Source organism: Mus musculus, chromosome 7, assembly GCF_000001635.26.
Source record: "Mus musculus strain C57BL/6J chromosome 7, GRCm38.p6 C57BL/6J".
In the NCBI taxonomy this organism is placed as follows: Eukaryota; Metazoa; Chordata; class Mammalia; order Rodentia; family Muridae; genus Mus; species Mus musculus.
In genome coordinates this window covers 109,311,705-109,323,780 of record NC_000073.6, presented here as the reverse complement: position 1 = coordinate 109,323,780, position 12,076 = coordinate 109,311,705, and the positions used below count along the sequence as shown (strand labels likewise).

The 12,076-nt window shown below is 38.6% G+C and overlaps 1 protein-coding gene across 19 annotated transcripts in view; it reads left to right on the top strand.

Moving 5' to 3' along the window:
- The window catches only part of Stk33 (serine/threonine kinase 33), a 159,956-nt gene that overhangs the window by 115,388 nt on the left and 32,492 nt on the right, over positions 1-12,076 (top strand). For 18 of the 19 annotated variants that reach the window (XM_006507224.1, NM_054103.1, NM_001355145.1 and 15 more), the window contains 3 exons: positions 2,208-2,320; positions 2,899-2,984; positions 11,361-11,510. In XM_006507224.1, coding sequence (XP_006507287.1) covers positions 2,208-2,320; positions 2,899-2,984; positions 11,361-11,510 — 349 coding nt within the window. The remainder of the gene's footprint in view (positions 1-2,207; positions 2,321-2,898; positions 2,985-11,360; positions 11,511-12,076) is intronic. The other variant, XR_003946376.1, reaches the window with a different exon arrangement.

The following is a 12,076-nucleotide window of genomic DNA, read 5'->3' as shown; positions in this document are numbered from 1 at the left end:
AAATGTAACTATTTAAATAAATCTTTCATACTGTTAAGAGTGTCCACACAACAAAAGTCCATATTAATCTCTATAAGGAATCATTACAAAATCCATATGGTGTTTGCTACTTTTTGAGTTTGCTGTTAAGAAAAGCCAAGTGTATGGCATCCCTTTCATTTTCCCCTCTTTCCTAAATATCTCATCTGAATGTTTCTGCTCCAGAGTGTAGCTGCACATCTGAGTAAAGCATCTTCCTCTCCTCACAGAAGAGTCTCACTTAGCTCACGAGTGCCTACTCATTAATGCGCTTGAGCCCTGTGGCACTATAGATAATTCCCTTCACCCCAGCCCAGCACAGTACCTTCTCCACGAGGGCTGTTTCCTTATTTATCACTTAACTTGGATTCATTTCTACTTAATTGGACAATGATAACATACGTTCACAAGGTGAAATTAACATAAATAAATACTCTTTATGGTTCCTGCCCTCTGCTGTCCTGAGTCCTATGAATGCAACAGAAAATAATAGAAAGCCTTAAGAGGCATTTTTCATGTCATGGCTTCCCTTTTCTGGATGTGCTAGGAAATTGCTGTCATAAAGTTCCATATGCTCCTGATTGACCAACCATTAGATACATTTTACGTAAATAAAATTGCAAAGGACAGAAAAAAGTGGAAAATTTAAAATGTAGCCCTTAAGCTATAGTTGAATGCAGAAGCCACTAAGAAATTGGGGGCCATGCAGATCACTGCTTGATAACGGGCTCAATGAGCTGAGCCTTAGCCAGCCTGGGCTTGTTATAATAGATAGTAATTGCCCACACAGCCATTTCCCTGGTTATTTTCTTTTTGTGTCCTATGGCTTTTAAAATTCCATTTTAAAACTAAGCAATAATAAAGCAAGTAAGAAGAAAGAAGTGTCAGAATGAGCTTGAGAAATAAAAAGTATAAAAGCGAGAATTTGTACAGCAGCTTGACAACTACTGATCTGCCAGCAAGAAGCTCTTGCAGGAGAAGCTCTCTGCTCCAGCCTAAGGCCCTTACTGCTGGGGAAGTTCCCTCATTTTTTACCGTTACGAAAAATACAGAAATCTAGCTTGGTCAGAAAATGTTCACAATTGGATTTTTATTATAAAGCTTAGAAAATACAACTGAATAAAGTCAGTGGAACATGAAGTGTAAAAGACTCAGACTTTCTTAGGCTGGAAATAGACCACACCTTGGCAGGTGAAATGGAGAAATGCCCTTTGGATTTTAGTGAAGGTGGAAGGTATGTGCCTGAGAGTTGCGTCATTGCTCTGTCACCTCCTGCTTGGGGTGTCCCTGGGCATAGCTGTTGTTTGTCTTTAGGTTGTCCTGAGATGATGATGATTATGGTAACTGAGAGTAGACTGAGGCACTGAACTCAGCTCAGAAGTACCCTGTTACAGCTCTGGCCTAGATCAGCTAAGGGAATCGCCTTGGTTGACTTTCCCCAAGCTCTGTTAAAAAGAAGCTGAAATAGAGCCCGTGTTATAGATGCTTATATAGATGTTATAGACGGGCCATGCTTGCTTCAGCCTGAGTGCTTGGGCTGTACTGGTGCTGACTTTTGTTTACCCATCATCCACCCTTTCTTACTGATGATTTCCTCCTGACTTCCTCTTTTTGAATACTACTATTGAGAACTTGTGCCTGTTTTAATCCCTTTCAGCTTTGGCTCAGAACCTACAGAAATTTCCAGGGTTATTCTTTTATTTTATTGTTACCACTACTAACATTTGATTTAGTATTTACCACAGACAAAACTCTTGTCTGGCCATCAAACTCTGATGAGTTTAATAACCCATGTGCTTCTTCTATAACCCGGTGTACAGCATGGACTTTAAGCAGCCATCTCTCCTTGCTCATGTCACTGTTACTGTGCCTTTGTCCTCTCACACCTTCCTGCCCTAGAACCCCTTAATCCTAGTATCTCCCCAACCTGTAGAAGCCTCGGGGCATTTGCAGATCTGAGGCCTCAGTTCATAGGCAGTCCTCTACTGTGTCATTTCTCTCAGCATTTTGAGGAGACCAGCTATAAGCCTTGATGGCTCCATTGCTTCTACATTCAGCAGAGAGCCAGTCCTTTCTCCTTCTCATCTGTTACTTACCTACCAAGCATCACTGCTTCCAAGTCCTATAGGAAGTTGATTTGTGATAGTCTTACGTTGAAAACATTTGAACAAATGACTGCTTTTGTTTAGACTGTGTGGAGAGCCACCCTTTTTGGCAAATTCAGAAGAAAAGCTCTATGAATTAATAAAAAAGGGAGAACTACGATTTGAAAATCCAGTCTGGGAATCTGTAAGTGATTCTGGTGAGTATGGACTTATTATTTACTAAAGCAATTAATGTAAAGAAATCATTCACTAATAGAACTGTTGTAAATCTCTAGTTAGTCATAAATTTACTTTAGAGTTAAACAATATTTGCTTGTGGAAATAGTGATATCTTCACCAGAAAACAAAATAAAACAAAACTGAACTAAAAATATCAATTAAAAAATTAAAGGGGAAACTTGCTGCTTTGAACCCAATTTTTACCATAGATCATTAATCCAGGTTACCCAGCAATAAAAGGCATTCCACCTTATTTCTTAGGCCCGGTGTTGATGGTACTTGGCACACTTTGTTTTATTATGCAATCATAACCTAAGTAAATAGGAAAATATATAATTTTTGTTTTGCTTTGTTGGTTGTGTTGTAGGATGTCTCTCTCTGAGTTGTCTCAATTTTTTGGCTCATCTCAAATTTTTGGATTCAAACAATCCTCCTGTCTCAGCCTCTTTAAGTAGCTGGGGCTACCAGCCTTTGTCACCATGACTAGCTGGTGTGTGTGACATTAACTGAGGTTAAGTGAAATAAGATTTCAAGATTTTCTCCCCTTTATTTGCAGCAAAAAATACTTTGAAACAACTCATGAAAGTAGATCCTGCTCACAGAATCACAGCTAAGGAACTTCTAGATAACCAATGGTTGACAGTAAGTTATGACACTCTTTTTAAAAACCTTTTTTTCTGACATCATTCATTTTACATGGTCTTTTAGTCTTAGAACCGTCAATTAGCTCCATCTTCTGACAAGTTTAAAAGGAGTAGTGAGTCTTGACACATTTCTGAAATGGACATTCCCAAATGGTTACGACTGTCACCACAGTTGCTTGTGTGTATTTATAGACAGACATTCAAATGAACTTTGTTCTTGTCATGGATGCTTCATGTCCAGTAGAACGGAACTGAGAAATGTCTTATGAAATCAATGCAGAGAAAAGGATATGGAACAGGTTCCAGATGTAAAGCTCTAGAACCAGTTATAGTTCACTCAGCTCTCTGGTTACAGAGAGTCTTTTGGGGACCTGGGAAAACATGTCTCCAAATGGTCTTCATTACCTGGGCTGAAACATTTAGTCTTCATTTAGTTGCACCAGTAGACTACAAAACTTGGGTGTAGACCCTTTGGTCTCTGCATTCCTGTACTCGAACAGGACCCAGTAATAGACAGAATTCGAGGGAGGCTGCTATTGAATCTTTAGTTGGAAACATTGCAATCCAGTTGAGTGTCTCTATTTCCCAGCTTTCTGTGTTAGTCACCATTGTCACCTAATGAGATGTGAAGGAAGTGTATAATCTCTAAGTGGAGCAGGCTAGGCCTTCTTCCAGTCTTTCCTCTATCCTGGTGACTTGGAATATGATGGCTGGCGATTGAGTAGCCATGCTGGACAACAAAGCAGGACTACAAACTGGGGTTGTTAAACAACAGTAAAATACAGGGCCCCAGGGCTTGTAGTTTATAGTCACCATGCCAACCTATTCCAGACTTTTTTATTTTAGTAGAATGCAATTTTTTTTAATCTTTAGAACACTTTGAAATGTGCAAGCAAGCCTAATCCCACTTGTTACAATTATCACTAAGGGATGAATTACTGAATTCTGAATGATTTTTTTGAACAATCACTAAGTCAATAGATCCATAGAGATCTCCAGAAAAGTCTGAGACGATACTAGAAGTTACTAGTGCTGTACGAGATAGTTATTGACAATATCCACTAAAAATTAAGTATATATTTAGCTAGGCACTATTTTAGGTACCAAGGACACAAATGCAATTATATTTGAACTGAAAATTATTGTGTAGTTATATTCTTAAAAGTCATTCCAGCCTTGAGGTGGGCAATGCCTTAGAGACAGAGAATTTGGTAAATAGTGAAGAACCATTTTTGAGAGCATAGCATTAAAGCATAGCAATAACAGAAACAAAGAAAAGTATATGGGAGAGGTTATAGAAATGTGATTGAAAGTGGATGTAGCTTAGCAGTAGGATGCTTGCACAGTGTGCCAAAGCCCTGGGTTTGATCTTGAGCACTGAAGAAAAAGAGGGAGAGTTGAAGAGGCTGGGGAAATGTGAACCATACAATATGATGATGGACTACATGAATAATAATGATATGGGAGGAAGAGTGAGTGAAATCAAGGGTTTGCTCTAACAGCTGGTAGAACAGTGGTTCCATTTATTAAGATGTGGACAGCTATTGAAGAGTAGATTCTTCCTGTGGGACATGGGTAGTGAGACAAGAGCTCCGAATTAGGTATGTTAGCGTTGAAATGCTATGTGACAGGAAAGTAGACATGTCAAACAGATAAATAGATAGAGGTCAGGAACTGGGTTATAAACAGGAAAATCACGAGTAAGTGGATGCCATGTAAAACCACTGGGCTGAAGAGATAAGTTAGGAAACAAGCAAAGACAGAAGAGGCCCAGATACTTTTAGATATCATAAATATATTGTGGTATCAGTTTTTTAAATTCTCTAATTTTCCTTTGACAAATTTGAGTTATTTCTTTGAATAACAGTTCTTCTTTTACTTTTTTTTATGCTAAAACCTAGTTTTCAATCAAGAGTGTATTATATCTGCCCTCTTCTGTAACTATTTTGATCTCTTCTGGGATTCTGTGCTGTAATTATTTCTGGCCTAAAGTAGTTGTGCAAATGAGTTAGCTGTGAGATCATTGTAAAAATGTATGGGGTAGATTTGTGGTACAGGAAAATAAAAAGTTGTAAAACAGATGGTGTGCCTTAGAATTTATCTCCTCCCAGCATCACACAACATTCGGGTTTGGCCATTTAATTATTTGTTTTCTAATTAGTACAGCTTTATTTCTGGCTTTGGTCATTTTTCCAGAAGTCTCCATTTTCAAGCCTCTAACATTTGTCTCTCTGAAGTCTTTGCCAAATGGATAGAAGTGACAGATATTGTGTACTATATCGGACTCGCTTAAGTTCAGTGTATGAAATTTAGAATGGTGGCATTTTGCAAACTTCTGAAAGGCGTGATTCGTTTCTTCCTAACACTTGATGTCTTCCTTCCTGCAATTCATGTCCTCTGTTTGAAATAGTCTAAAGAGAGGAAGATGGTTTCCTCAGAGCCTTACTGCTTCATATCAGAGCCTGTTTTTCTCAATACCTAATGCTTAGTAACAATTTCCAATAAAGGGCTTTATTGGGCAAAAAGTGTCTGTAGTTTAACCTATGTATTGTGCATTTTGAAGCATGGTTCATATCTTAAAAGCATTCCAAGAAAAAGAATTATTTTTCTATATACATTTAAGTGAGCAGAATAAATAAATTTGAAGTGCCTCCCTGGTTTCACAAGCTGAGTGGTAGCTGTGAGGAAAAGCAGCTGAGGTGACTGTTCCAGCAAGGGCAGAGTTTGACGAGACCCCCTCTGGCTGCCAGGACACGGTTATTTCCTCTCTTAGCTGCTTTGCCTTCCTCTTTCCCATCAGCATCGGATCAGAGAATGGACATTTCTTACTAGATCATTTCTGTGGCCTCTTATTTTCTTCAAATCCCTAGGACACAGGTTAACACCAAAAATTTACACTTAAAAAACATATGTCTGAGGAATTTCTTCTGGCTGCTTACATTTTAAAACCACTGGTATAAATTAGTAGAATTATTTCTCTTGTGTGGGTTGTGAAAAGATAGCTTCAGTTCCAAGCTTTATTAGAACTTTCCAAACATGGGTAAATCCTTCAACATGTTTTTAATACATGCTGTCTAAGTCACAGACCCTCTGGCTGCTCCTCCCTCTCCTAGAAACTAAGCCCTCTTCCTCCTGTTGCTCTCTCTAGAATACAGAGTTGGTAAGAACGGATGCTGGTCAATCCTCCCTATTGCAGCTACAGGATAAGTTTGTGGTTCTACCTAGTCCTGCCTCTGTCTCTGCCCTTGACTTATTGGCCAGGCCAGCCCAGATCCTATTACCATATGAAGCTTGCCCACCTTCTCTCCAGGAGCCTCCTAGTCTATAATGTATCTTTCCAATTTTTAGTGCTGCCTTTGGTATACAGTTACAACTTTGGTAAAAATTCCACATATTATTTTTTTCTTGTATACTTAATAGTCTCTATGTCCTGCCCAATATTTTTTTAACCTACTCCAAGGTCATAAAGATGACCTCCCAAGTCTCTTTCACAAGATTTTCTAGGTTTAGCCCACATTTATATTTTTGCTATATTATGAAGTTCTTTTTACATATATTGTAATGTAGGAATCTAGGTTCATGATTCATATCCCCAGGATGGGATATCCAATGTCATTTTGAATGAAAAAAATATAAGGTCTGATGCTCATTGTATCAAGTTAAAACAGCTAAAGAGACATTCTATTTTGAATACACACGGGCATGATTAAAATATAAACAAGACAACAAGGAAGTGGCTGGCAGTCTCCTCAGGAAGACAGGGTAGAGAAAAACCAAGTAGATGGATACAGTTTAGAATCCACTTCACCTTGTATAGACACACCTCGGAATGCATTATATTATAAATGGGAGAATGATGGATTAATGATGAAAATACATTTTGAGCAACAAAGATATAAATGCAGTTCCAGTGTACACAGAGCCCAAGGAAAAGTATTTAGAATCATATAATAAAATAAACCACAAAATGGTATTGAACTCTATACCTTCAAATAATTTAATTATGTCTTTCTGCATTTTTCAATGGAAGAAAAGACACAAAACATCTCACTTTTAAAAGATTTTCCACCAAGTCATTAGGTTCATTTGCTTCCTAAACACCTACACAGAAATTTTGAATGGTCTTTGGTACTTCAGAGATTTAAATTTTATACATACATATATATATATATATATACATATGTGTATATATATATGCATATATATATACACACATACATATATGTGTGTATATATACACATATATGTACACACATATACATATATATGTACACACATATATGTATATATATTTATATATACACACACATATATTATATGTACATATATATGATGGCTGCGAACTATGCTTTCTTTTTCTTGTTAAGTGGAAGAAGCTGACTTAGGGAAAAAGCATGGAGAAGATTACTACAATTCCGTGCTCAAGCTGATTGGGGGTGTGAAACTGATTCCTCAAGCCATCCAGGTGTGTGCACACCCCAGTCTGAAGAGTGTTGGTTTGAAATATATTGAGTTTGAAGGCTCAGCTTTACCTCTAACTAGAAATTCTCTGCTGGCAGTTGTGCCTCTGTAATACAGTCATTTTCCAGGCTCCTTTATCCTGAAGACAAGGATTACCGACATTAGCCTCATCCACGCATTTGAAGCTACATTTGTGAGAAATCAATGAAGTAGCTGCTTACCTTAGGGCCACTGTTACCAACCAGGCCATCGAGGTGATTGATCATTCATCATTTGTGTGGCTCTCTACACACATGCTTTTTCCAGCTGCTTACATTTCTTGTTAGTCATACGAAGTCCATGGGATTGCCCATGGTAAATGGTTCACCACTTAAATGTAAATGGTGGTTAAAACAGGAAAATAATGTTTTACCCCCTTTCAGTAGAGATAATTATCATTTAGTATCCTACATGTGCTTTTTATGCAGTTTTATGTGTACACATTACACAAATAGGTTCAATATCCTATAAACTACTCTTTTTCATTTAATATATATTGGGAAGATTTCTTTATTAAGAAAAAATGCAATATTACATCTCAAATTCTGGATGTTCTATATTATTTTGTAAATTTCTCCCTCTGAATATGGAATATATAAATTGTTTCAGATCTTTCTTGTTACAATCAGTGTCACAACAAATGTTCTCACAAATAGCATATCTATAGAATAAATTCCAAATGATAAAATTATTGGTCAGAGAGACCGCATTGTACATTTTGATAGGTTACTGATAGTTTGCCTGCCATAGGAAGGAAGGGAATAAACTCCTTGGGTCTAGAGAGAGTACTCAGTAGTTAAGAGTGCTCATTCAGCTTTGGAGCAATCCATGGCTTGTCCCAGAACCCACATTGGGCAGCTCACAACCACCTGTAACTCCAGCTCCAGGAATTTCAGTAACCTCTCCTGTACACTGCTGGACTCTTGAACTCTGGAAACCTACACACACACACACACACACACACACACACACACACACACGTATACACACAGACACACACACGTATACATATGTACTCATACACAAGCATGCACATATGCACATGTGCACATGCACACATGTACACACACATACACACCTAAAAATAAATCCTTAAAGAAATAAAATTTGACTACACCATCATGAATGTAAGTTATTATCACATTTTAATTTATTCACATAGTTAAGTGAAAATCAGCTTCTCATTATTTGGATTGGGTTTTATTAACTGAGAAAAATCTATGTCCAAACATCTCTGCCAAAATCCTAAATATAAAAACTCCGTACTCATTGTAGATATGCATAAAGGTGAAATACATTTAGGCCAATGTTTACTTACTCTATTATAGAATGCTAGGAATAAGAAGATAGCTAGGTTGGTAGCGACATTGCTGTTGGTAAACATTTACCAAGGCTGGTTTATGTGGTCCTGCCTTCTTGCCCTAGGAGTGACCTCATGGAGTGAAGGCCAGTGTCGTGTCTGGTGCATCCTCCCAATGCTTGCTACAGTTTGGCATGCTTCCAGCATTGTATTGGTGCACTTTCTATGTCATGAGATACTTCTTAGATTTCTCTGCAGGCATCTTTCCTTGCATCATTTCCATGGTTCTGGTCCAACCCCTTCACTTGTCAAATTTGCCTCTACTACTTCCTTTGGATGTATGAAAATCAGGGAGATCAGGCTCCCATCACAAGCTATTTCTTCTGTTATTCCACTTCTGTTGGATCCAAGCTTTACTCCTAAGATGAACATTTTCTTTTCTTTGTCTCACTTTTATCTTTGTTGACTAATTCCCTGGAGACACATGGATGAACTGACTAGCGGATAAGTAGTTCCCAAGAACCAACACGCTTTGAAAGCAGTGATACAGTTGGTCACTGATCATCATGGGTACCTGTTTGATGTGGGCTGCAAAGCCAGTGGTGAGGTTTGCAATTTATCTAATGACATTTAATATAGCAAAGTGAGTGAAGATTGAGCTGTGCTCTTGAGGGACTGAAACTGTTAGTTAAATCATGATAGCTAGATCATAATATGTTGATTAAGACTTCGAAAAATAAAGATTGCTGCAGTGAGCTGCTGTCACATTGTGCAGCGAGCCTCTGAGTTCCACCGTGATTGTTGTCTGGTTGAGCCTGGTCATGTGTAGACAGGTTTATCTTGCTAAAGCTTCTTAGAGGTGACTTGCTGGATGCAAGCATTTCCTTTGTTCTTCCTATCAGGACAGGCTGCGTGTTGTATGGTAAAGAATGACTTCCAGGTCCCAGAGCTTAGGATTTCCCATTGAAAACTGCCCGGCAGGAGTCTAAGTTGCTCCAGATCTTTGTAGGTACCAGGTAGGAACTGGGAGCATCATGAACTATATACTATCTCCAAAAATGTATCACCTAAAAGTGATATGTTTATTCTGATAAAGTCACACATCTTTTTCAAAGAGGGGAGAAAATAGAAATTCATGATATCCAGAGAATTAACCTGGAGAACACTTATTTGAACAGGACTGAGGTTACAGGCAGATATTCAGATCGTCTCTTTGCTAATGAGAGAATCAAATCGACCTCAAGATGTGAATATTCAAAGTCGAGGACTCTACATACTATGAATCCTGACAGAAGTCAGGATGAAAATTGCAAGCCTTAGAGATCATGACTCAATCTGACAGGAGCTCTGAGGCAAGCTGGCAGTTTAGATGGCTCTGGCCCTCCATGACTGCTTCCTTAGCCCGGTGTATGTTCCTAATTCTGGGACACCTAATAGAGAGGACTTTTAAACTGGACCTTGAAGGCAGTGTAGGCCATGTTTGTCAGAACAGGATGATAAATTGGGAGGTAGAGGAGAAACGAGTACAGCCAAGGTAGAGAGTACTCAGGTGCTAGGTAAAAAGTAAGACGCTGACCTTCCAGGAGGGCAGAAGAGCCACGGGACTAGGTCTCCTAATGACCTCCTCTTGTTATTACCATTCTGTTCTTGATGCTGATCTATTTTTAACATGACTATATTAAACTCAATAAATCCTCCACAGTGTATTCAGATGGCTGTCCTTAATGTGCCCTGTCTCACGTATTTCTGTGTTATTACTGCATAGCACTTAAATCTACCTGCATACAAAGACTACTTAGAATTTCTATATACCTGTGCCCACACCTGAAGGTCTCATTTTAACCTGATAGTGATCTAAATATCCTGTACAAATGTTCTCTAACAACTGAAATTTAGAATTAAAAAAAAAAATTAAGTCAAGTAGGAGGCATGTGAGCCTATCTGTCTCTCAGCACATTTGGGATGTTTGGTAAATAGAGTTAGTGTGAAATGGCCAATATTGGTTTGATACAGTCATAACAGGGAAAGGAACAGCAAATTGACTCAGTTATAGCCAAATGGCCACGTTACATAGAAATATTCCAGGCAAGAGCATTTAAATCAATGGTCTAAAGTTTTAGATGTACTGTTACCTAATAACTGAGTGTGGATGTTTTCTATAGTTATAGTCTATATATATAGTATAGTTATAGTCTATATAACACTGGTGTTATGTAGACTCACTTTTAGCATTGGACCCATTAGCTTTTGGGCAGTGTCTTACCAGTTTTCTAAGAACAGTGCTGCCACACAATCGCCATATTGTGTCCTTGGCACAAGCAGGCTACATTTACTTCTTCCTGACTTATGAGTGGCCTCCTTCTAACATTGTTCACATTGTAAGTGATGGTATGTGGCAGTTAGCCCCTGTGGGATAGGGAGTGTGTTCCAACATATGGCTAAAGTTTTGCTAATTACCCAGCATTATACTTTTCCATATGACTACTCCTGATTTGGGGAGAATATATTAAGAGGTTTAAGAATCTTTCAATTATCTGAACTGTTTATAGTGAAAACATTTGTTTTTAATCTTAGGGCAATACCCTTTCTTCAGCAAGACCAACCAATGTATTAGAAATGATGAAAGAATGGAAAAATAACCCAGAAAGTGATGAGGAGACCAACACAGATGAGGAGACTGAGCAGAGCGCTGTCTACAGTCCATCTGCAAACACAGCAAAGCAGGTAGGAGGGATGGCTGCGACATGCACAGGCTCTGGCACTTTCACTCATGGGACTTTTTGTTGCAGCTCCATCATCTCACTGTGAGTTGGTAACAAAGGCCTGCATTAGTCAACAGGCAAGGTCCTTCTACCTTCTAAGCCCTGAGATTTACCACTGGGGCTTCATTCTTAGGGCCAGTGGCTCTTTGGAGTGGAGCTGTCAGACCCTTCTCTATGAGAGAACACATGCAGACTAAACATCTAACCTGAACATCTAGCAGTTTCCGATGAAAGACCACAAACTGTACTAAGTGCTATAGGTCTGTTAGCCTCTGTTGTAGCTGCTTGGCTCTGATGTTGTTGCACAGACACTGGCGCAGCCAGCAAACGAGTGACCACAACTGCGTCCAACGCAGCCTTTTCTGATGAAGCAGGTGCTATGCCAGATTTGACCCACGGCTCCAAATTCATAATTTTTGTACTCTACCCAGCTACAGAATTTATAATTGGTTTATATACTATATGCAAAAGGTAATTATTATGTCATCCAGGTATTTGTGTATTACTTCACAAAAACCTAAACTACAT